Source organism: Mobula birostris, chromosome 6 (assembly GCF_030028105.1).
Source record: "Mobula birostris isolate sMobBir1 chromosome 6, sMobBir1.hap1, whole genome shotgun sequence".
NCBI classification, from domain to species: Eukaryota; Metazoa; Chordata; class Chondrichthyes; order Myliobatiformes; family Myliobatidae; genus Mobula; species Mobula birostris.
In genome coordinates, this window is record NC_092375.1 from 173,302,945 (window position 1) to 173,330,073 (window position 27,129).

At 40.5% G+C, this 27,129-nt stretch overlaps 1 protein-coding gene across 1 annotated transcript in view; it reads right to left on the reverse strand.

Moving 5' to 3' along the window:
• Positions 1 to 27,129, reverse strand: part of kalrna (kalirin RhoGEF kinase a) — a 734,185-nt gene that overhangs the window by 240,681 nt on the left and 466,375 nt on the right. The window contains exons 26-33 of the mRNA XM_072261937.1: positions 24,561 to 24,630; positions 23,652 to 23,741; positions 21,642 to 21,734; positions 18,715 to 18,826; positions 15,084 to 15,274; positions 13,276 to 13,377; positions 8,150 to 8,292; positions 566 to 668 (exon numbers count right to left, since the gene is read on the reverse strand). Of these exons, the coding sequence (XP_072118038.1) occupies positions 566 to 668; positions 8,150 to 8,292; positions 13,276 to 13,377; positions 15,084 to 15,274; positions 18,715 to 18,826; positions 21,642 to 21,734; positions 23,652 to 23,741; positions 24,561 to 24,630 (904 nt within the window). The remainder of the gene's footprint in view (positions 1 to 565; positions 669 to 8,149; positions 8,293 to 13,275; positions 13,378 to 15,083; positions 15,275 to 18,714; positions 18,827 to 21,641; positions 21,735 to 23,651; positions 23,742 to 24,560; positions 24,631 to 27,129) is intronic.

The window sequence follows — 27,129 nt, forward strand, 5'->3', positions numbered from 1 at the left end:
CAGACGGTATACATTTAAGGTGAGAGGGAGTAATTTCAAAGGATATGTTAGGAGCAATTTTTTTTTAAACACAGACACTGATGGGTGCCTGGAATGCGTGGCCTGGGATAGTGGTAGAGGCAGATCCATTAGGGACTTCAAGAGACAATTAGATAGGCACATGAATGTGAGGAAAATGGAAGGATATGGACATTGTGCAGGCAAAAAGGATTAGTTTAGTTGGCCATTTGATTACTCATATATTTGGTTCAGGACAACACTGTGGGTTGAAGGGCCTGTCCCTGTGCTGCACTCTTCTGTGTTCTGTCTCATGACAGGCAGGGTTCCGTTAAAACCAGAGCAGGGGGCTCAGCAGGGACATGCTATGCTCAGCAACACTCCCAGCATTACATGGCCCATGCTACACTCAGCAACACTCCCAACATTACATGGCCCACATTGCAAGTGTGCAGACCTGCAGATACTAATTCAGTAGCTAATGAGGGCTTATTCCAATTGCGCTGTTGAGAACGTGGCAGATGAATTCATAAGCGCAGACCTACTGATTCCATGAAATTGGACCTACCTTATCACTGTCCATGGTGTTCTGCGAGGTCCTTGATGCAATGGAAATAGTATCTGGCTGACTGCTACCATCTCCCTGACTATCTCCATCTTCTCCCATGTCCCTAAGGGTAAGAACAACAAAATTATTAAACTGTTTCTCCCTTGGAAAAAGATACTGACAAAAAGATACAAAGAACTACAATTGTTCTTTGAACCTCTGCACCTCTTGTTTAAATATTTAAGGATGTGCTTCATCCGAACAATGGTAAGTTACGTAACTGGGGTAAGAGCTGTGAGACAGAGATAGGAAGGGTAATTAAAGGCAGGAGGTGGTATATAGGCCATGTAAGTGTAAATTAGGTATGGAAAAATAATATAAAGTCCTTAAAATGTTTAGATTGCTTAGAAGATGATGGTTGTAAAATAATACTCTCCGATATATTTTTGTTGTTTCTAAAATAAAGTCAGTCTATTGAGATAGTTGGAGATGGACACAGGTGGCAACTTGATAGAAAAAAAGTAATGCAACCTTTATAGTGAATAGCTTGTATTTTATCAAAACAGTAAATCATAATTTGTAAATTATAAATATAGTTATAAATAGCTATTTAAACACTTGGTTAGACAAGAACTTGAAAGAGGCATAAAGAGAATTGTGATGAAGACCACTAGATCTTAAGGAGCAATGATAAATGATCTAATCATTCTGAAGTTTGGATTCAATATTATTCAATGGTCACTGATCCGAACATTGTTAAATACTATATGTTTGACCAGGAGACTGTTTGCCAAACTCTGAGGCAGTGCTTATTTTTCTAACTTCTGGCAGTGACAAAAAAAAATTAGGTTTATTCAGAAAACTAAACACAAACTCTCTGTTCACTGCCAAGGTTAATTACTTTGTCCTGAATTATAGAACCATAGAAACACAGAAAACTTACAGCACAATACAGGCCCTTTGGCCCACAAAGCTGTGCCAAGCATGTCCTTACCTAAGAAATTACCTAGGGTTACCCATAGCCCTCTATTTTTCTAAGCTCCATGTACCTGTCCAGGAGTCTTTTAAAAGACCCTATCGTTTCCGCCTCCATCAGCATCGCTGGCAGCCCATTCCACACGCACTCATCACTCTCTGCGTAAAAAACTTACCCCTGACATCTCCTCTGCACCTACTTCCAAGCACCTCAAAACTGTGTACTCGCGTGCTAGCTATTTCAGCCCTGGGAAAAAGCCTCTGACTATCCACACGATCAATATCTCTCATCATCTTGTACACCTCTATCAGGTCACCTCTCATCCTTTGTCGCTTCAAGGAGAAAAGGCCAAGTTCACTCAACCTATTCTCATAAGACATGCTCCCCAATCCTAGCAACATCCTTGTAAATCTCCTCTGCACCCTTTCTATAGTTTCCACATCCTTCCTGTAGTGAGGCGACCAGAACTGACCACAGTACTCCAAGTGGGCTCTGACCAGGGTCCTATATAGCTGCAACATTACCTCTTGGCTCTTAAATTCAATCCTACAATTGATGAAGGCCAATGCACCGTATGCCTTCTTAACCACCTGCGCAGCTGCTTTGAGTGTCCTATGGACTTGGACCCCAAGATTCCTCTGATCCTCTACTCTGCCAAGAGTCTTACCATTAATACTATATTATGCCATCATATTTGATCTCCCAAAATGAACCACCTCACACTAATCTGGGTTGAACTCCACCTGCCACTTCTCAGCCCAGTTTTGCATCCTGTCAATGTCCCACTGTAACATCTGATAGCCCTCTACACTATCCACAACACCCCTAACCTTTGTGTCATCAGCAAATTTACTAGCCCATCCCTCCACTTCCTCATCCAGGTCATTTATAAAAATCATGAAGAGTAGGGGTCCCAGGACAGATCCCTGAGGCACACCACTGGTCACTGACCTCCATACAGAATATGATCCACCTACAACCACTGTTTGCCTTCTGTGGGCAAGCCAGTTCTGGATCCATAAAGCAATGTCCCCTTGGATCCCATGCCTCCTTACTTTCTCAATAAGCCTTGCACAAGATACCTTGTCAAATGCCTTGCTGAAGTCCATATACACTACATCTACTGCTCTTCCTTCATCAATGTGCTTAGTCACATCCTCAAGAAATTGACCTGCCTTTGACAAAGCCATGCTGACTATTTCTAATCATATTATGCCTCTCCAAATGTTCATAAATCCTGCCTCTCAGTATCTTCTCCATCAACTTACCAACTACTAAAGTAAAACTCACTGGTCTATAATTTCCTGGGCTATCTTTACTCCCTTTCTTGAATAAGGGAACAATATCCGCAACCCTTCTATCCTCTGGAACCTCACCCGTCTCCATTGATGATGCAAAGATCATCGCCAGAGGCTCAGCAATCTCCTCCCTCACCTCCCACAGTAGTTTGGGGTACATCTTGTCCGGTCCTGGTGGCTTATCCGACTTGATGCTTTCCAAAAGCTCCAGCACATCCTCTTCCTTAATATCTACATGCTCAAGCTTTTCCATCCACTGTAAGTCATCCCTACAATTGCCAAGATCCTTTTCCATAGTGAATACTGAAGCAAAGTATTCATTAAGTACCTCTGCTATCTCTGCCAGTTCCATACTCATTTTTCCACTGTCACACTGGATTGGTCCTATTCACTTACATCTTATCCTCTTGCTCTTCACATATCTGGTTAATCTTGCCAATGAACCAGTGAACTGGACTTGCTGTATTCTATGTTACCAATGTCCAACAGGGTTTTGCGATCACAATAAAATCATCCAAGACAATCACTTGCTCCGTTTGTTCGATTGCACACTATCTTGGCACAACGTATGCCACAGGTCCAGGGAACAACACAGCAATGATACACAGCAAGTCTAGCTCTATCGTTGTCGAGCAACTCGCTGATGGGACAGTCCTACAGTCCCTGGTGGTCTTAGTATCCAGCAGTGACACGCAATCGTAAGGAAGATGTATAGGACAATCAAACACATCTTTGACTGGACCCTGAGTGGCTGCTGTGACTGAGCATGCCCTCATACCCCTGTTAAGTTTATAAACTACTATGAGCTGATCCTTCATTCTTCAGTGCTCCAGGGGATAAAGGTCTAGGGTGGCAACTGCTCCCTATAACTGAGGGCCTCTAACACGGACAGCATCTTTATAAATATCTTCTGCACCTGCTCCAGGTTGACAATGTCTTTCCTGTATAACAGGGTGACTACAACTAGTCACAACACTCCAAGTCTGGCCTCATCAATGACTTATGACTGTAGGGTAATGTCCCTACTCCTAACTACGAAGGCTAGCATGCTAAACACCTTCTTCATTACCTTGTCAATCGACACCTTTAACAGTATCATTATCAAACTTGCTATTTGTATAATGTACATTCAAATCCAAAACATTTACATACATAATGAATAAAAGAGATAAGTCCCAACACTGATCCTTGAATCGCTCCACTATCACAAACCTCTTGTTAGAGAATTGACCTTCAACCATCACCCTCCGCTTTCTACCATTGAGTCAATTCTGAATTCACCTCGTTAACTCCCTTGAATCCCATGTGACCAAGCCTTCTGATTCAGTCTGCCATGTGGGACCTTCTCAAAGGCCTTACTAAAATCCATATAGACAACATCCACTGCCCTGCCTTCATCTATTCCCTTAGTTACCTCTTCAAAAAACTCCAAAAGATTTATCAGACATCATCTCCTTTGCACAAATCATGCTGACTATTCTTGATTAAGTCTTGATTATCCAAGCGATGGTAGATCTTGTCCCTTAGAATTCCCTCAGAGCTTCTGTACAACTAAAGTTAGGCTCACTGGCCTGTAGTCCCTGGCCTGTTCTTGCTGTCCTGGAACAATTAAACAACATTAGCCATCCTACAGACTTCTGGAACTTCGACTAGCTAATGAGTAGCAAATATTTCTACAATGCCTTGGTGATTTCTTTCCGAGCCTCCCATAAGGTACAGGGGAGCATCTGGTTGGACTCTGGGGGATTTGTCAACATGATGTGCTTCAAAGTTGCAAGTACCTCCTTTCTCATAATATGTAAATGATCCAAGTCCTCACTACTTATTACTCAGTTCTTTGGCATCCATGTTATTCTCCTTAGTAACCACCTAGGAGAGACATTAAAAATCTCAGCTCTCTCCTGGAGCTCTACACCTAGGGATCCCTCACCTTCTTTAAGAGGACTTAGTCTCCTCCTTGACACAGTTTTACTGTTAATATAATTGAAGAACCTCCTGAGATTATCTTAATACATATACATATATCTCATCACCTCTTTTTTCCCCTCTTAATATCCCTCTTAAGCCTGCTTTTCAATTGTTTTATATTTGTACCCAGCTGACTAAAAGTAATATATGTTTCTTTCTTTCTAGAGCGTCAATATCGCTTGTCAGCCAGGGTTCACTGGACCTGGTATGTCTACCCTTCACTCGAACAAGAATATGCTACCGTTATATGAGACCTTTGTAAAAGCATCCCACTTGCCAACTGTTCCTTTGACTTTAAAAGGAGTTTCCCAGTCAACTACTGCAAGATATTGCCTAATGCCCTCAAAATTGGCCAGGCTCCATTTCAGGACTCTAACCTGTGGACCTGTTCTATCCTTTTCCATAACGATTTGTAAACTAATCAAATTGTGGCCACTAGACCCAAAGTGCTTCCCAATTGCCACTTCTTTTGCTTGGCCCACTTTATCCCTAAGAGGAGGTCTAGAATTGCCCTGTCCTGAGTATGTTCCTTTAAGTGCAGTATTGTTTAAGGAAACTATCTTGGAGGGACCATACTAATTCTGTCCATCTCAGCACTTTACACTCTGGGTACTTGTTTTTTTTAACACTCGCAGGGTGTGCCAATATATCCTCAGATGTTTTGGTTGTTAATGTAAACAATGCATTCACTGTATGTTTAATGTACGCGTGACAAATAAACTTGAACCTTGGCCCAGTTAACACCACGTAAACTGATAGCTCCCACTGGCGCTACCCTACTACTCTCACAACTACCTGAATTTCTCAACACATCTCGTTCCCACTGATCATGGGGAAGTCTATAATTGATGAAACGTTCTTACCTGTTTCTCTGCCATGCTTAAAGCATCAGTGTCCTGGAACATTCAGCCACTAGTTCACCTTTTTCTCAGCAATGATTCTGTTATAGAACCATAGAACCATAGAAACTACAGCACAGAAACAGGCCCTTTGGCCCTTCTTGGCTGTGCCGAACCATTTTCTGCCTAGTCCCACTGACCTGCACACGGACCATATCCCTCCATACACCTCCCATCCATGTATCTGTCCAATTTATTCTTAAATGTTAAAAAAGAACCCGCATTTACCACCTCGTCTGGCAGCTCATTCCATACTCCCACCACTCTCTGTGTGAAGAAGCCCCCCCTAATGTTCCCTTTAAACTTTTCCCCCCTCACCCTTAACCCATGTCCTCTGGTTTTTTTCTCCCCTTGCCTCAGTGGAAAAAGCCTGCTTGCATTCACTCTATCTATACCCATCATAATTTTATATACCCCTATCAAATCTCCCCTCATTCTTCTATGCTCCAGGGAATAAAGTCCTAACCTATTCAACCTTTCTCTGTAACTGAGTTTCTCAAGTCCCGGCAACATCCTTGTAAACCTTCTCTGCACTCTTTCAACCTTATTTATATCCTTCCTGTAATTTGGTGACCAAAACTGAACACAATGCTCCAGATTCGGCCTCACCGATGCCTTATACAACCTCATCATAACATTCCAGCTCTTATACTCAATACTTGATTAATAAAGGCCAATGTACCAAAAGCTCTCTTTACGACCTTATCTACCTGTGACGACACTTTTAGGGAATTTTGTATCTGTATTCCCAGATCTCTCTGTTCCACTGCACTCCTCAGTGCCTTACCATTAACCCTGTATGTTCTACGTTGGTTTGTCCTTCCAACGTGCAATACCTCACACTTGTCTGTATTAAACTCCATCTGCCATTTTTCAGCCCATTTTTTCAGCTGGTCCAAGTCCCTCTGCAGGCTCTGAAAACCTTCCTCGCTGTCTACTACACCTCCAATCTTTGTATCATCAGCAAACTTGCTGATCCAATTTACCACATTATCATCCAGATCATTGATATAGATGACAAATAACAATGGACCCAGCACTGATCCCTGTGGCACACCACTAATCACAAGCCTCCACTCAGAGAAGCAATTTTCTACCACCACTCTTTGGCTTCTTCCATCGAGCCAATGTCCAATCCAATTTACCACCTCTCCATGTATACCTAGCGACTGAATTTTCCTAACTAACCTCCCATGCGGGACCTTGTCAAAGGCCTTACTGAAGTCCATGTAGACAATATCCACTGCCTTCCCTTCATCCACTTTCCTGGTAACCTCCTCGAAAAACTCCAATAGATTGGTCAAACATGACCTACCACGCACAAAGCCATGTTGACCCTCCCTAATAAGCCCCTGTCTATCCAAATAGCCACAGTATCTCTGTCCCTCTTGTACAAACTGCCTCTACCCCAGAAGAGATACCAATGATCCAAGAACCTAAACAGCTACTCCCTGCGTCAGCTCTTCAACCACATAGTCATCTAGTCTATCTTTTTATTCCTGGCCTCGTGAGAACATGGCACCAGAAGTAAGAATCCTTGAAATCCTGCATTTTAATTTCTTACCTCACGTCCTATACACATCCTGCAGGGCCTCATCCATTGTTCTTTTGTGTCACTTGTACCAACATGTACAATGAACTCTAGGCTGCTTTCCCTCCCCTTCAAGTATTTTCTGCAACTGCTCAGTGACACTCTTGACCCTGGCACCAAGAAAGTTACACATCATTCTGGTGTCTTTTCCGCGGCCCAAGAGTTTCCTGTTTGCCCTCTCGCTATTGAATCTCCTATCACCATACCATATCTGTCTGTACTCTTTCCCTCGGAACCTGCCAGGCAGTCACAGTGCCAGAGACCTAACTCCAATTGCTAACACTCAAAAAACATTCCCCCTAACAGCATTCACGAGGTTATATCTGTTAGTGAGGGGAATAACCACAGGGAAACCTTGCACTGACTGCCTACTCTCCCCACTTCTTCTGGTGGTTAACCATTTGACTGAAGCCTGTGCCTTGAGTGTGACCATCTCGATAAAAGCCCTCAGCTTCCTGGATGATGCTGAGTGCCTCCAGATCCAGCTCTTCTTTCTTAACATGGTCTGTTAGGAGCTGCACTTGGGTGCACTCCCCACAGATGTAGTCATCAGGAGGCTATGAGGTTCACTGACTTCCCACATCATGCAGAAGGAACGTCCCATTGTCCTAACTTCTATTCCACCTAAAGTGAAAAGCCTGGAATCACTTAATGAACAACACGTGTCTCCTAGTAGGGTGAGATAAGCGGTACTGATGGTGGAAGCAGTGATGTTGAGGAAAAGTTTGAAGCATGGTGATTGTAAGACTATTGGTTCTTTCTGGATGGATTTGTTACCAGTCAAATGGATTTCTTCATTAAGTGTTTGTGAGATAAAAACTCCACAACATTATGAAATATAACAGCATACGGAAATAAGACAAAAAATGCTACCTTTTACTATTATTCCTTTGTTTTGCTGGGGTTTTGGGTAACTGGATAGGTTCTTTCAGAGCTCCTTTCAAGTGGATAGTTCTTTCTTGTATTACCTCCCGAATATTTTTAATCCAATCCTGTTTAGTTTCAATGTTGGAAGCCTTAAGAACAAACAGGGGATCTGGTAAGATTTTATCATTACGACAATAACATCAATAGCCAACAAAACCTCCCTCAAAATGGTGTCAACATCTGGTAACTGAGTGCACGAAGTCCCTTAAAAATTCTTGGCAAATACAGTACTGTACAAAAGGCTTAGGCACCCTGGATGTTTTATATAGTTTCAGATGACATGGCCTGCACAGAGCCCTAAACACAATATTATTGAGGCTGTCTGGGATTAACTAGAGAGACAGAAGAAAATGAGACGGTCAAAATCTGAAGAACTGTAGCAAGTTCTCTGAGATGCTTGGAAGAACTTACCAGCTGATTTTGTTATAAAACTGCGTGACGGTGTATTTAATAAAATTGATACAGTTCTAAAGGCAATGTGTGGTCACAACAAATACGATATGGTTTAGTTTTTTACTGTTCAGCACTCTTCATAGCAATTTTTTGATATTTAGAAATTTTCTTTTCATTATTTTTGAAAGCATCTTCACTTTACAGATCTTTTTACTTCTGCCAAAGACTTTTGCATGGAATTATGTATTTGAATTATTGCATGTGTATATCAGAATCACAATCAGATTTATTATCACTGAGCTATATAATGTGATACAGTAGTGTTTATTTTGCGATACAGTGCAGTCATAAAATTATAATGACAAAATTAATAGATCATGCAAAGAAAGAAATAATGAGGTAGTATTCTAGGACTATTCAGAAATTTGATGGCAGAAGGGAAGAAGCTGTTACTAAATCATTGAGTACGGGTCTTCAGGATTCTGTACCTCCTCCCTGACAGTAATAATAAGAAGTCATGTCCTGGATGGTGAATGTCTATATTGACGGATACCACCTTCCTGAGGCACCAGCTCTTGAACATGTTTTCGATATTACAGAGGGCATTGCCTGTGATGGATTTGGCTGAGTCTACAGTACTCTGCAGCCTCTTACAATCCTGTGCATTGGAGACTCCATACCAGGTTGTGATGCAGAATGCTCTCTACTGTACATCTATAGACATTTCCAGAGTCTTTGGTGACATACACCTGTGACTAATGGTGTTCCACAAGGGTCAGAGTTGGGACCACTTCTTTTTATGCTGTATATAAATGATTTAGATGATGGAATAGATGGCTTTGTTGCCAAGTTTTCAGCTGATATGAAGATTGGTGGAGGGGCAGGTAGTGTTGGGGAAACAGGTAGGCTGTAGAAGGACTTAGACAGATTAGGAAAATGGGCAAGAGAGTGGCAAATGAAATACACTGTCGTAAAATGCATGGTCATGCACTTTGATAGCAGAAATAAATGTGCAGACTATTTTCTAAGCAGGGAGAAAATTCAAAAATTTGAGATGCAAAGGGACTTGCGAGTCTTTGTGCAGAACACCCTAAAGGTTAACTTGCAAGCAGAGTCGGTGGTGAGGAAGGCGAATGCAATGTTAGCATTCATTTCAAGAGGTCTAGAATACAAAAGCAGGGATGTGATGCTGAGGCTTTATAAGGCACTGGTGAGGCCTCACCTTGAGTACTGTGAACAGTTCTGGGCTCCTCATCTTAAGAAAAGATGTGCTGGCATTGGAGAGGGTTCAGAGGAGGCTCACAAGGATGATTCTGGGAATGAAAGGGTTATTATATGAGGAATGTTTGTTGGCTGTAGGCCTCTACTTGCTGGAATTTAGAAGGATGAGGGGAGATCTCATTGAAACCTTTCTAATGTTGAAAGGCCCAGACAGAGTAGATGTGGAAAGGATGTTTCCTATGTGGGGGAGCCTACCACAAGAGGGCACAGCATCAGGATAGAAGGGCATCCATTTAAAACAGAGATGTGGAGAAATTTCTTTAGCCAGAGGGTGGTGAATTTGTGGAATTTGTTACCACAGGCAGCTGTGGAGGCCAGGTCATTGGGTCTATTTAAGGCAAACTTTGATAGGTTCTTGATTGGACACGGCATCAAAGGTTACGGGGAGAAGGCCGTGGAGTGGGGCTGAGGAGGAGGATAAAGGATCAGCCATAATTGAACGGTGGAGCAGAATTGATGGGTAAATGGCCTAAATCTGCTCCTATGTTTTATGGTCTTATACCAAATTTCTTCAAGCTGCTAAATACAGCCATTGGTTCACCTTCTTTATGACAGCATCAATGGGTTGGTCCCAGGACAGATCTTCTGAGATATTGACACCTAGGAACTTAAAAATGGCCACTCTTTCCATTGCTGACTCCTCAATGAGGACAGGTACAGATTCTCCCACATTCTCCACAGGTCCACTGATCGAGCATTAAAAGTAGCTTTGATCAGTCAGAGTTAGACTGGAGATTTTGAGGCTTAAACCAAAAAACGCAGGTAGAGTTTATTTCCCCTTCTTCACATTTGTTCAGTTAGAACAGTCGAGATGCCAAGCAGGATAGCTGAACGCTCCTCTTGTGGATGTGGGAAAGCAGGGAGACCTCCAGTGTCCCTAACAACTATACCTGCGAGGTGCATCCAACTGCAGCTTCTAACAATCCATGTTAAGGAGTTGGAGCTAGACCCAGATAAACTCTGGATCATTTGGGAGGCTGAGGGCGTGATGGATCGGATATATAGAGAGGTAGTTACACCCAAGGTGGAGGACACAGAAAACGGTGTGAGAATCGGGAGGGTGAAAGGGGTTAAACAGGCTATGCAGAGCACCCCTGTGGCCATCCTCCTCAACAACAGGCATATCACTTTGGATACTCTTTGGGTGGGGGGAGATGACCTAGCAGAGGAAACTCACAGCGGTCGGGTCTCTGGCTCTGTAACTTAGAAGGGAAGAGGGGAGAAGAGGCAAGCTGTGGTGATAGGGGATGTGTTTGTGAGGGGAATAGAAAGAAGGTTCTGCGGGTGAAAACGAGATTCCCGGATAGAACGTTGCCTCCCGAGTGCCAGGGTCTGAGACAGCTCGGATCAAGTCCTCAGCATTCTAAAATGGGAGGGTGAAAGGGTGAACAGCCAGAAGTCGTGGTCCATGTAGGTACCAATGGCACGGGTAGGACGAGTGATGTGGTTCTGCGAAGGGAGTTCAGGGAGTTAGGTGCTAAGTTAAAGGGCAGGACCACCAGGGTTGTGAACTCAGGATTGTTACCCATGCCATAAATGAGGCCTGAACTAGGAATATTATATAGTTTAACACATGGCTAAGGAGTTGGTGGAGGACGGAAAGCATTAGATTTTTGGATCATTGGGCTCTGTCCTAGTTCTATACAGAGAGATGGTTTGCATCTGAACTGGAAGGGGACTAATGTCCCAGCAGGAAGGTTTGCTAATGCTGCACGGTGGGGTTTAAACTACAGTTGCAGGGGATGGGAACCAGAGTGCTAGAACAGATAGTGGAGAGATTATGGAGACAGATGTTGTTAAGACCTCAGATAAAGTCGGGAATCAAAAGGCTGAGCACGGTGCAACTAGTGTCCTGAGCTGTGTATACTTCAATGCAAGAAGTATCGTAGGAAAGGCGGATGTGCTCAGGGCGTGGATCAACTCATGGAATTATGATATTGTAGCCATTAGTGAGATTTGGTTGCAGGAGGGGCAGGACTGGCAGCTCAGTTTCTGGGGTTCCGTTGTTTTATATGTGACAGAGGAGGAGGAAATAAAGGAGGAGAGTGGAATTACAAGTCAGGGAAAACGTTATGATAGTGTTCTGTCAAGACAGACTGGAGAACTCATCTACTGAGGTGTTATGGATGGAACTGAGAAAAAAGAAAGATATGACCACATTATGGGGCTATATTACAGACCACCCAACAGTCCAAGGAATTTAGAAGAAGAAATTTGTAGAGAGATCGTCTGTGACTAGTAGGTGCCGCAGGGATCGGTACCTGGTCCTTTGCTGCCTGTCATCTATATCAACAATCTGGATGATAATGTGGTTAACTAGATCAGCAAATTTGCAGATGACACTAAAACTGGGGTTGTAGTGGACAGCGAGGAAGGCTATCATTCATGGCTTGCAGATGGATCTTCATCAGCTGGAAAATGGGCTGAAAAATGGCAGATTGAATTTAATACAGACATGCGAGATGTTGCACTTTGGTAGGACCAACCAGGGTAGGTCTTACACAATGAACGGTAGGGCATTGAGGAGTGTGGTAGAACAAAGGGATCTGGGAATACAAGTACCTAATTCATTGGATTATTGTCACAGGTAGATAGAGTTGTAAAGAAAATTTTGGTGCATTGGCCTTCAAAAATCAAGTATTGAGTTCAGGAGATGGGATGTTATGTTGAAGTTATATAAGACATTGGTAAGGCCTAATTTGGAGTAATGTGTGCAGTTTTGGTTGCCTACTTATAGAAAAGATGTAAATAAGGTTGAAAAAGTACAGAGAAAAATTACAAGGTTGTTGCTGGTTCTGGAGGACCTGAGTTACAAGGGAAGATTGAATAGGTTAGGACATTATTCCTTAGAATGTAGATAGGAGATTTGATATAGAACATTATGAGGGGTATAGATAGGGTAAATGCAGCAGACTATTTCCACTGAGGTTGGGTGGGACTACAACCAGAGGTCATGGGTTAAGAGTGAAAGGTGAACTGTTTAAGGGGAACATGATAGGAAACTTCTTCATTCAGAGAGTCATGTGGAATGAGCTGCTAGCGCAAGTGGTGGTTGCGAACTTGATTTCAGCATTTAAGGGCAGTTTTGATAGATACATGGATAATAGGAGTACGGAGGGCTATGCTCCCAGTGTAGGCAGTGTAAGTGGTTTTGGTATAGACTTGCGGAAGGGCTGTACTACTCAATGACTCTATGACACCATGAAAGCAGCCTATTATATGTTACACTTTTCCACTTTTCACATGGTTTGACAGGCAGCCAACCAAAATAGAACAATTACTTTAAGGTGAATCATCCTTACTTTTAAAAATAATAAATAATTGTTTCTTTCTGAATAGTACAGATGATGAAGTACCCTATATCTATTCATCCAAAACAAAATCAGAAAGGAGTTTACCTTAAGGACAGTCTTGTTATCTGAGGAAGGTGTTCGGCCCACCCACAAAGCAAATTTGCAGGGATCACCTTCGACGTGCTCTGTTACCCCCAACTCTGATGTCTGGAAATTGAAGATGGAAGAATGTATCCAAGTAAGCAATAATATAAATTGAAAACAGTAACTTACTGAATACACCTTTGGGTCAGAATGGAAATAAATTACAATATCATTAACCAGAAACACATGCATTGCTGTGACCCAGCACGGCTCCGTTGAACAATTAGCGCAGCACATTCCTAGCAGCTGTAGCTGAAGTCCCATGCTCTTCCCTCTTTAAGTTATTCCACCTTTTTTATGTTCCTTTAGGATTTTTCTTAAGAACAACTTTTCAGTCTAAACTTCAGGTCATCCAGCAAATTATTTCCTTGGATGGCTTGCTGTGCAATTTTGATGGTTCTGTTCCTGGAGTTTTTGCTACATTAAAGACATTTTATAGAACTTGTTTAACAGGCCACAACAATTTTTGCATATTTAACAAATAGCTTGCAAGTTTCACAATAGTTAACTCCAAGTGTTAAGATCACGAGGTGTTATTTTTATACCTTAGTGCAGTCAAACATTTGACCTTGGTGGCATTCCCTCAGGTTAAGCATGGCTGTTGGCAATCATGATTAACATTTAATTATTAATTTTTTTTGTACAATATTTTATTGCTCTAGCTTGGAGGTACAGAAAGTGATTTATGCTGCTGTATATTTTTCAACTTGATTTATTTGATTATGAGCTCGCCTTATCAAGAGACTTAGTAGAGGCTGTTTCATAAATATGTTTATAATGAAACAAAGGGCTGTTTTGTCTTAGGGGACCCAGGGGAAAGTAATAGGCAGGTGAGAAAAAGTAAAAGGTCAGAGTGGGGAATAGAGGAAGGGGAGGGGGATGGAAATTGTTTACTGCAAGGAGAAATCAATATTTATGCCATCAGGTTGGAGGCTACCCTGACAGAATATAAGGTGTTGCTCCTCCACCCTGAGGGTGGCCTCATCTTGGCAAAAGAAGAGATCATGGACCAACATGTCAGAATGGGAATGGGAATCAGAATTAAAATGTTTGTCCATTTTTGACAGATGCCACGGAGGTACTCGATGAAGTAGTTTCCCAATTTACGATAGATCTCACCGACGTAGAGGAGTCTGTACTGGGAGCACCAGATACGATAGATGACACTAGTAGATTTGCAGGTGAAGTTTTGCCTCACCTGGATGGACTGTCTGGGGCCCTGAATGGAGGAGTATGGGCAGATGTAACACTTAGGCTGTGCCCCCCTTCTTTCTCAACCCTGACGAAGGGTCTCGGCCCGAAACAGTGACTGCCTGTTCATTTCCATAGATGTTGCCTGACCTGCTGAGTTCCTCCAGCATTTTGTGTGAGTTGCTCTGGAGTGCTAGAATCTGCAGATTTTCTTGTGTTTATTAAAAACAAACCTCAGCAGATCAATGGTGAGAATCTAACACTTCAGTTGTGGATCCTTCATTAAAATGGAAGATTATCTTAGATCAAAAAATGACCGGCGATGAGAAAAGGAATATGCAAACACTTAAAGAAAATACAACGTATTATGAAACACTTAAATGGATTACATCAAATGGTTGTAATATTGGTATCCACATTGAAGTTTGTTTATAAAATCTGTTTCCACATTAGAAAGAGATTTCTGAAACAGTTTCCAGAATGTTTATGTTAATGCACATTTCCTGCTCATAACTTCACTGAATTTATTTCAAGTGATAATTAAAGGAAATTGTTTTAGTGTAAAGAACAACACTCACCAGTAACTTGTGTTTGTAAACATATTTGCTATGTCCTGAGGAGTCCTTGATCTCTTTGCTGAAAACCAAGGCTAATTCAAAGAGGAACAAGTGTCGTTCCCGTCCTTTCCGAATGAGTGACTTGGGGTCCCACACTTGGAAGGTGTCCTGAAGGATCAGCTCACCCTGAACATCGAAGTTTTCATCAAATCCTGGGTATAGATGAAATATAAGTATCATTGCACATAAATGGCAACATTTACAAGTGATTTCTGTGAAGCTTTAATAATGAATATTGACTTCTGAAATGTACTGCCTAAGAATGTGGTTGAAGCAGCAATTTATGCATCCGAACAAACACAAAACACAGTGGACTACTGATCAAGTTTTGGAAAATGGGATTAGTATAGATAGGTTGAAGATGCAGGATGGAGATACGTTTCTACCAAAGGAGGTGTAAGGCACTCTTTCCCTCAGCTTGCTTGCAGGTCACCCTTGGAAAAAGTGTAGCACCTGCTTAGCCCCCCTGATCTGGGTCATGTGAAGCCATGGGAGCAGGTGGTGGATGGTCGTATGAGCAGCTGGTGCATGTCACAAGTCCAGATTATGATTTGCCAGGCAGAAAATCTCTGAAGAGTGTTGATAATGGCTGGAGTCACTCATCTTGTAAAGACACTGCCCAGAAGAAGGGAATGGCAAACCACTTCTGTAGAAAACATTGCCAAGAACAATCATGATCACATGGTCACCGTGATCACCTATGTGATATGACATGGCACATAATGATAATAATGACAAATATGTTGGCATGGACTAGGTGTAGGCATGATTCACCTATTACACAAGATGTTGTGTGTGTGTGTGTGTGTGTGTGTGTGTCTGTGTATGTGTGTGTGTGTGTGTGTGGCTGTGTATGTGTGTGTAAGTGTGTGTCTGTGTGTGTGTGCAAGTGCGTATGTGTGTGTGTGTGTGTGTGTGTCTATGTGTATGTGTGTGTATGTGTGTGCATGTGTGTGTGTAAGTGTGTGTCTGTGTGTAAGTGTGTTTCTGTGTATGTGTGTGTGGGTGCATCTGCGTGTGTGTGCATAACAGAAAAATGGGTTCTTGTTCAAATAGCATTTGAAAAGACAAATTAGATTCTTTAAGAACATCCCTATCAAGATAATCTGACAAGATTTTGTCATGTACTACTGATAGCGCATTTGTTTAATTCAGTGAGCAGCTGGATAATGCACTTGGGAAAGATTTGCATACGGTTTTCCCACCAGTGTTGTTCTAGCTGTCTCTGAGGGGATGTCATAAGGCCATTCTACTTTGGTTAACGTTTCCACTCCCAATTACTATCCAGTGTCACTTGTGCAAATTGGATCAGACACCGCTGCAGCTATAGTTTTTTTTCATTTCCATGTACGTAATGGAATTGCTATTTAGAAGAGGGGTGGAACAAACCCAGGTTTTAAGAAATGAAGGAGAGGAATGAAACCAAGCAGAAAAAGCAAGAAATGATATTGTGGGAATGATAAAAAAAGCAGGAGAAAATCCTGCATCACCATAGGCTACGAACTGCAGAAGGAGAAAGTCTGGTTAATATTTAAAGGGCAGACACTTAAAACTCTTTGAAAATACGAGTATTGATGGAAATGCTATGACTATGACCATTTCTCCTTTCATTCTAAGGTCAATGTGCCCTTTCAATCTTGACTGAAAATGAGTTGCCAAGTGATGTTTTTATAATGTCGATCAGGCAGCTGTGACGCAACTCCTCTACTCTCACTGATTCTATTCTCCGGCCAGAAAGGAGTCAAATGTTTCTAATGAGTGAATTATAATCCTTTGACAGGTTTGTCTGGGCAGAAACGGAAACAGTTTATATCCTCTATATTTGTACATGCAACCAATATCAAGATGATCATGGATTCGTTGTTATCTCTTAATAAAAAGGAAACTTACTAGAAACAGGGTCAAACATAATAAACCCATTGATAATATTTGAGCTAGATTTTATATTTTGCTTTGAGCTCAGCACTTAGGTGGTCTGAATGTATTTGAAATGAACATTTTGGAAAGCTGCAGTGTCATGACAAACAGCGATTAAAAGTTATCTCATGCCAACAAAAACAAAATCACCTACTTTCACCTGCATGATAGTTTTCAACAATACTGATTGTGATAGGAACCAGTTAAAATTATGATCTTGGTATGTTACATAAAAAGTAGCTGACTGAATTTGGATAGACATTTTCAGAATAATATTTTATTTTATAGTCATCATGCATAATTCAAAATCCCAAATGTAAGATGGCAGCAATCAGAGAATTATTTGAAACTTTAAAAATGATGTTTTCATGAACCAGTTGTCCTATTTTAACACATTGCCAAGTTGTCGTCTCCAAATTGACCTGAGTAAGCATATTTTCTGCAAAGAAAATTAATCCTGAATGAAGATTGACAGTAAGATTAATTGAAAGTTTGGGTTTGTGAAGTATTGGTTTAATTCTGGGTGTCATAAGACTAGGAATTGGTTAATGAGAAAAATAGCAGCCAAAGTGTGACAAATTTAAAATGTTGTCAATGCAACATACAGTATGGCTGCATCTTAAGATCTGCTGAAACAGAGATAGAACAGGGATTGAAGCAGTGTCCAGTCCTCTTCGAGGGGAACAGTTTATTCATTTAAGTGTCTTGCAGAGACTGCGCCACATATAGAACTGTGCAAAAGTCTGCGGCACCCTAGATTTCAGAAGGTATGGTCTCCACAGGGCCCCGATCTGATCACCCAGGCTGCCTGGGACCATCTGGAGAGACAGAAGAAAGCAAGACAGCCAAAGTGTGCAGAAGAACTGTGGCAAGTTCTCCAAGATGTTTGGGACAACCTACCAGCTGACTTTCTTATAAAACTGCATGACAGTGTACCTAAGGGTATTTAGAAACTTTTCATTTCATTATCTTAGAAAGCATCTTCACTTTATAGATTTGTTATAGATGTGTCTAAGACTTTCACAGTACTATATATTTACATATCTAAAATGCATATTGTTTATGCCATTTCTTAGAGTATGTTCCAATATTTTAGTCATTAGTAAAACATATGTTGTTATATATTTCAGTTTTTAGATAGATGAGTGCCTCTACATTGCTGTCATAAAGATTAAATGGACGAACATTTAATTACAATTGTTAGTTGAAATGTGAAGTCATTAGGCACCTCACCTGGTGCCTCATTAATTTTACTCAAACTTCCAAGGATATTAATCAAAGTCATTTGCTTCAACTTGCCCTATTAATGAAATACAATGATAAATCATGTTCAGAATTAAAGGTAGCTACTGTATTTAATAAAACACGATCCTCTTTATTGCACCAATGAAATTTTGATTAACATGTACCATGCAATTCTGAACATGCAGTGAAACCAGAGGTGGAGACTACCTCCAGTTAAATAGATAAGCCTGATAGTTTATATCAAGAATATGTCTCAAATCAAAATCATATTACTGCAGTAGATGGGCTATAAAATTACAAGATAATTTGCAGACCTGAAGAAAGAGCACAAGTTAAAAGGCTCTGCATGACTACAAATTGTTAATGGTAACCAAGGATATAATGTGTCTCAGTTGTTTGGGAACTAGTATAAAGACTTTGATTTTTTTACCTTCCAACATGCTGACATGCATTGCATCGTTAGCTTTCTTGGGTACGCTTAGCATTACTTCGAGACCATCTTTTAATTCCCCTTTGCCTTCTTCACAGCAGGTTAAAAGTTCCTATTGACAGAAACATTAGAATGCTACAAATCAAATTAAAAACAATTCAGCATTTAATGACTTCATATCCAAAACATTTCCTTCCCATTCAATTCATTCAAAGCAATCATATTACAAATGTTTCAATAAACTAACCAAAATCAGTAAACTGCCGTACATTACATACAGAGGAAAATGAGTTAATACTTAGCAGTCAAGTTTATTTTTAAAATTTATGTGAAATGCACAGTACGTCAGCTCTCATTTACTGCTTATCCCAGATTACAACATGAATTGGGAATGGACAGTAATTACTGAATCCTATATCCTGCAAGAATATACATCTTTTCCATTTCCAATTTAATTTATTTATTGAGATACAACACAGAAAATGCCCTTCTGGCCTTTCAAGCCACACTGCGCAGCAACCTCTGATTTAACTCTCGGGAGGAAATCAGAGCGCCTGAAGGAAACCGATGGGGGTCACAGGAGGAATATACAAACTCCTTATAGACAGTGGCGGGAATTGATTCTGGGTCGTTAGTACTGTAAAGCATTGTGCTACCATGCCAGAGATGGAGTTCTCCTACATTTTAGTCAAGTTTTTTCCAGGCTGCACTGAACCTTGGTATTTTTCTTGTCTCTTGGAAGTTAAGTCTATTTTCCTATGAATTCCATCGAGACCATGGTTATAAAAACCATATGAAACTGACAACCAATGTTCAAAAGAAAACAACCTGTGCAAATACAAAACTAATAATAGATAAATAATACTGACAACACGAATTGTAGAATCCTTGAAAGTGAATCCATTGGTTGTGGAATCAATTCGGAACTGAGTTGAGTGATTCAGGAGCCTGATGATTGAAGAATAGTAACTGTTCCTAAACCTGGTGGTGTGGGACCTAAGGCTTCTGTACCTTCTTCCTGATGGCAGCATGGAGAAGTGAGCATGGCCTGAATGGTGGGGGTCCTTGATGATGGATGCTGCTTTCTTGTGGCAGTGCTCTTTGTAGACGACCTCAATGGCAGGGAATGCTTTTCCTGTGATGGACTGGGCTGATTCCACCACTTTTTGTAGGCTTTTGTGTTCTTGGGCATTGGTATTTCTCTACCAAGCTGTGATGCAAGCAGTCAGGATGCTCTCCACTGTGAATCTACAGAAGTTTGTTAAAGATTTAGATGCCATGCCAAATCTACGCAAACTTCTAAGAAAGTAGAGGCATTATTGTGCCTTCTTTGTAATGGCAGATGGAGTTCAACCCAGATAAGTGTGAGGTGGTTCATTTTGGTAGGTCAAATATGATGGCAGAATGTAGCATAAATGGCAAGACTCTTGGCAGTGTGGAGGAGGATCAGAGGGATCTTGGGGTACGAGTTGATTGGATACTCAAAGCTGCTGCGCAGGTTGACTCTGTGGTTAAGAAGACATACGGTGCATTGGCCTTCATCAACTGTGGGATTGAGTTTAAGAGCTGAGAGGTAATGTTGCAGCTATATAGGACCCTGGTCAGACCCCACTTGGAGAACTTGCTCAGTTCTGGTCACCTCACTACAGGAAGGATGTGGAAACCATAGAAAGGGTGCAGAGAAGATTTACAAGGATGTTGCCTGGATTGGGGAGCATGCCTTATGAGAATAGGTTGAGCGAACTCGGTCTTTTCTCCTTGGAGCGACGGAGGATGAGAGGTGACCTGATAGAGGTGTACAAGATGATGAGAGGCATTGATCGTGTGGATAGTCAGAGACTTTTTCCCAGGGCTGAAATGGCTAACACAAGAGGGCATAGTTTTAAGGTGCTTGGAAGTAGGTGCAGAGAAGATGTCAGAGGTAAGTTTTTTTACGCAGAGAGTGGTGAGCGCGTGGAATGGGCTGCCAGCGGTGGTGGTGGAGGCGGAAACGATCGGGTCCTTTAAGAGACTCCTGGATAGGTACATGAAACTTAGAAAAATAAAAGGCTATGGGTAAGCCTAGGTGATTTCTAAGGTAAGGACATGTTCGGCACAGTTTTGTGGGTCAAAGGGCCTGTATTGTGCTGTAGGTTTTCTCTGTTTCTATGTTTCTACTTACATGCTGGTCCCAGGGCATATCCTTTGGTATGATAATGCCAAGCATTTTAAATTACTGAACCTCTCTGTTATATTTTGTAACTCCAAAACGTAAAACTAATTGAAAGAAAAATATGGAACTGGGGATAATTTGTGTATGTTTGGTTTTTACTTTCAGTGAGGTGCACACATATGACACGGTGATGTAATGACGTATGCCATTCACATACTTTTACATACAAGTTGTAATGGATTATATAAACAAAAAAGAATGCTTAATCAAACAATATATAATGCTCTCCACCTGCAATCCCCTAATGAGGACTGACTCATGGAACTTTGATTCCTTCTTCCTGTAATCAATAATCAGCTCTTTGGTTTTGCTGACATTGAGGAAGAGGTTGTTGGCCAGTGGCATTGTTGAAGTCTTAAAGTTATTTCAGAACATTGTCAGTTTGGTACACGGCGAGGTTGAAAAGACAGGGAGATCAGGATACCATGCAATACTGAATAAAAGCACAAAACAGACTATGTAATGCTTAATAACGTAGTGCAGCTGCACCGTGAGATCTGCATCTATAAAAACATACATTTTTAAATATTTTAATACAGGAAGGGCTTCAGCCTGAAACATCAACTGTACTCTTTTCCATAGATGCTGCCTGGCCTGCTGAGTTCCTCCAGCATTTTGTGTGTGTTGCTTAGATTTTCAGCATCTGCACATTTTCTCTTGTTTCTGTCGACTTTGAGAGTTACAGCTTGAGGGAAATATAGAGAACGTTTCATACCTTCAGTAGCAGCTGGTACTTTGTGATTCTCTGAACAGGTTTAATCAGATAGGATGAGATTGAATTGGCCAGACCGTGCCTTTGTTGAATTTCCTGCAAAGAATATATTAAAGACTAGAATGACTCCAAATATTAAATTTAAGTTGCTGAACAAATGTATCAATTTGTTATAAAAGTATGCTTTTTTTTTAACTCAAAAAGACAATCAAAGGGAGATTGTGGCCAGGAAGTACGTTGTTAAGTTGTATGCAGTGGAATTAACCTAACACCAATCATGAAATACATTTCTGAAAATTGTGTGTTTAGTATATCACCATCCTTTTACAGATGTTAATCAACACATTAATTGGAGTGCAATGTAATTTTCTAATATGAACATGTAATTTATGAATGGCCCAGTCACCATGTAATATTAGGCTTCACCCACTGCGTAAAAACCTGCTCTTGTGTTTCTTAAAGGCCTTGTACCTACTGGGGCAGCAACTGGATGGTTGACAGTGAAAAGTCTCTTTATTCCTCCAGGATGATTTCAGAATCATCTTTATTTAAGGTAAGCTTCTTTTCATTTTCTCTTGTTTATACTGACGGCCCCAACCACCACCACCCTCAAGCCAGTTGTCTACCTCCAAAGGAAAGATGTCTGCCTTGAAGATGTGCAGATGCCTGCATTGTCTTTGGCCACTTCTTTCTCATATTGGAAAACCTGCCGAAAGCTACCCATAATTTAAGGTCATGCTCTGTGCACGAATTTGTGTATGTTCACTTGAACCAGGCTCACTCTCACTACCCTCTCCGCTCAGGGGGTGGTGAATGTGTGAAACAATCTGCCAGAGCAAGTGGTGGATGCAATTCCGATTTCAGCTTTTAAGAGAAGCTTGAATAGGTACAAGGATGGGAGGGGTCTGGAGAGCAATGGTCCAGGTGCATGACTAGGCAGTTTAAATTGTTCAGCACAGACTAGATGGGCCAGAGGGCTTGTTTCCGTGCTGTAGCTTTCTATGACTCTAGGCCTGAAAATCCCAGTTCCTATGCATACAGTGCATGAAGGTTTGCACTTATTCAATGTGACAATTTCACACATTGGAGAATTTATAGGTGAGAAGCTTTAAAATCAGTAAAGCTTTATTAAAAAGTCAAAATATAAACTTTCTTTCTCTGACTGTCAATTTTAAAGGTAGCATTTATTGTTTTTAAACTAAAACAATAAATACATTACCAGATTTCAACAGTTGAAAAATCACTGTCACAGATAACGTACATGGTTTCAGCTTTTTACAATTAATATCAGTAACTTGGATGAAAGGATCATGCTTAATATATCTGGTTTGCTGATAATCTAGTGCTAAGTGGTAGTATGAGTTCTGCTGTCAATACAAAGAAGCTCCAGGGGATATAGGAAGGCTAAAATGTAACATGTCTTTTTCATGGAGACAGACTGGTATCGAATGAAAATAATTGAGAAAAATAGAAATACATCCAGAATAAAATACATTGCAAATTGTATGAAATTTTAGCTTTTTATTTTGTTTTCTAAAATGGACAAAATGCTTCAGGTGACACTTCTACAGAGGAAATACTTTGTGAATTAGCTTCAATGTGCGGGAATATTTTTAAACTTTAGCATTTCTGATAAACCGGAAAGGGATTGAACCAGAAAGTGCAGAAACAGTTAAAATACAAGAATTGGCAAAATCTTATAAAACGCAAACACAGAAGCTTAACTTCACTTTATTTTCACTTGAACTGAAACAAGAAAAGTGATTCATAACTGTAAAGTTCTACCATGTATGTCATGAGAGGAAGCTCTTATGAACATTCATAAACATTTCTGCATTTTGAATTCTTAATAGATGTTTGAATAAAATCTTTCTTAGATAATGAATGATAATTAAAATATAAATTACCATTGACATCACTATTTAAAATTTTGCATAATATTTAACTCTACTAGATTTATCTTTTTTATTTGCAAAAAAAAAGAGCAGACAGTAAAAAATACAATCTACTTACATCAAAAAATGTCCCTGCATGCTCTAAAATTAACTGGCTGGAGTCAGGTTTATTTTTGCAGTATGTGACATACATTTGGAATTTGTCTGCCTGTGCAGAGAGAAAACAAACAATAAATTAGATCCCAGTAAGAAAAAAAAACAATATAACAGCAGGGCTTTCGTACTTAGTGTGTGAGAAAGACAAATCAATTTAACTTCTACTTAATTTGCCCACCACTGGCTACAAATGTGATTCATTTAAATCCTGCTAATTTATGAGAGTTGCAATCATTGTGTGATTGCCAAAGCATCACTCAACAGCAGTCCTAAAGTTTTACTTGTTTCTGGACATAGGCCAATGTCAAGTAACAATAATTTCAAAAAATAAAACAACTTCAAGATAAGCGCAAAATGCAATCTGCAAAATGATTAGAATCCCATTCTGTTTATCAGACCTGGACTTTCAAATGGACTATTGTGAATTCATACTGTCATTGACATCAAACAACACGTGTTTTTCTATTTTAAGGTATCTGACAACAGAAGCAGGGCATCCTATGAAAGCAATCTCTATATTTTTAGCATTTCAGCATAACTTATGAAAAGCGGTATTGGCCAATACCTTTCATAAATGAAAACCAAATGCTTATTGTTAATTTGTTACCATTGATGAACAATAGCCTCAACTGTCTGAAACTCCTGGAAGCATCTGAAAGCTTTTACATTAAGAAACAACATTTGTAGAAACCCTGTGGTTGAGACTTAAAAAATAATCATCTATGTGAATTATATGAGCTGAAAGTCTTTGAACCACTTCTAATCAGTGAAATTGAAATCAGAGTTAACACTACATTCCTTCAAATGCTAAAAGCTGCCTGAGATGAATGAACTTGTATTTTTGATGATGAGGCAAAAATGTATCACTCACCCACGTGACAAAACAATGGCCTACGTCTTCTGGCAACTGCTCATACTTCTCCAGTTCTTTCAGAAAGGTACTGAAATAAATACACAGTATGAATTATATACATAGTACATTGCTGTATTGCTCCGCCGTTCTGCTTCTGTGCTGTTTGTTTATAATTTTAGAGTACTAACTTATCTTGTCAGAGTGACTATTGTATAAAAGATTTATCAGGCCCTCCACTGGTCGAGTCGACCATGGATGTTGGGTCCTAGCTTTCTTCATGATGCGCAAGCCAGGGCAGTAGGATATGGAGAGTAAGCCGTTGCCCATGCAGCAGTCTCCTCCTCTCCATGCAGCTGATGAACCCCAAGGAACGGCAGAGACCAATACAGTTTGCACCAGCAGTGTCGTAGGAGTTGACGGTCAAGGTCTTAGTGACTCCAGCTCAGGATTTTTCCCTTAGAGTTTACTCCTAAACCTTCCCCATGAATGGGTGTAGCCATAAGGCAGTGGAGGTTTGAGATCAGAGTTTTCCTTCTTCTAGATGAGCTGCCAAACTCGGCTGCCCAAAGTGATTGGTTTTAAGGTGCCAGTAACTCGCCTTTGCCCCTTCTCCTGTCAATAGAAATGGTTCTGCTGGACTTAGTAGTTCAGCCACAAATGAATGCCAAGAGCTGTACTTAGGTGTTAGAAGCAATTTGAAATGTAGGCCATTGGAGTATTTAATAGGCAGTATGAGCTTATTCCCACTACCTCCCCAGCTCTGATGACCTCAAGGAACCAAAAGATCTATAAACCTTGATTAATTGGCATTTTCAAGAAGCCAGTTTATTGGAACTGAAGGGGAGTTTCCAAGGTGATGACACAACCTTTCAGCACAAATCTTATTATGAATTGCAAGAGAAATTGGATCAAGCAGATTAGCTTTTATATAAACTTGGAAACAGAAATACTACTTATAAGTTTAAAAATTGCTTCTTTGTAAATGGAAACACACAGCCCTAAAGTAGATTACTTTGTGCCTATTTTATCAGAATAAATCCGGAATTAAAGGACTCAACATGATACATGTCCTCACACAGCATTTCTCGTGTTCAGCTTTCCATATTGACCAAGATTCTTCCACAGGCATCCCATGGATAAATCTGCTTTTATTTGGTTTTAAATCCATTGCATATATAAACTGGGAGTTTAGTGCTTGTTTTAGGCGTCTTTGTGATTTAACCAACACTGGATGACAGTTTCTCTTAAGCACTGAGCAACTAAACCAGTTATCTTTAAGAACACCACTGGAGCCTGTCATCTGAAAGATAAATTTAAAAATGTTTTCATTTGCATGATTGTGAAGCAACAAAACACAGATCTGCTCCATTGTCACTACATTATAAACTTATGACTCCAAAGTCCTTTCCCACCACCAACAGCAATTCCCATTGAACTGTCATGTGGCCTTTCAGATTACTTTGATCATTATTTCCCATCATCTACCTGGCCCTGGAAGCACTGGAATTGACCTTTGCGAGCTAGAACTATGCCAAATGAAGTCAAAGACTTATATCCCTGGCCATGTCATAGAGACTACTATGTGTGGCTTTCAGACATAGAAGCCTTAGATCCCACACCACCAGATTTAGGAACTGTTATTACCCTACTGAACTGGCATGGATAACTTTACTCGCCAAAACTCTGAATGATTCTATGTCCTACAGATTCTTTACAGCTCATGTTCTCAGTGTCATTTTTTACATGCACAATTTGTCTTCTTTTACACATTGATCGTCAGGTTTTGTTTGCATGTAGTTTTTCGTATGGTATTTCTTTACTTCCCTAGAAATGTTTGCAAGAAAATGTATCTCCAGATAGTATAAGAATTTTCAAGATTCGGCACAGTGGGGCTAGAAAGTTTGTGAACCTTGTAAAATTTTCTCTATTTCTGCATAAATATGACCTAAAAATGTGACCAGATCTTCGTGTTAGTTCTAAAATCAGATAAAGAGAACCCTACAAAATAAATAACACAAAAAAACATTATACTTGTTCATTTTTTATTGAGAAATACTACATGTATTGTTGGCAAAAATAGGTGAACCTTTGCTTTCAGGAACTGGTGTGATCCCCTCGAACAGTAATTACTTCAACACAATGTTTCCAGTAACCGTTGATCAGTCCTGCACATTGGCTAGGAGGAATTTTAGGCCATTCGTCCTGACAAAACTGCTTCAAATGTGGGATGTTGTTGGGCTTCACTGCATGAACTACTTGCTTCAGGTCCTTCCACAACATTTCTATAGATTAAGGTCAGGAGTTTGACTCGGCCATTCTAAAACACAAATTTTCTTCCTTTTAAACCATTCTGTTGTTGATTTACTCTTGTCTTTTGGATCATTGTCTTGTTGCATTATTAAAATTCTATTAAGCTTCAGGTGATGGACTGCCAACCTGACACTCTCCTGTAAAATGTCTTGATACAATTTTGACTCCATTGTTCCCTTAAGATGTCCAGGCCCTGAGGCAGCTAAGCAGCCCCAAACCATGATGCTCCTTCCAACATGCTTCACAAGAGGGATGAGGTTTCTGTGTTGGTGTGCAG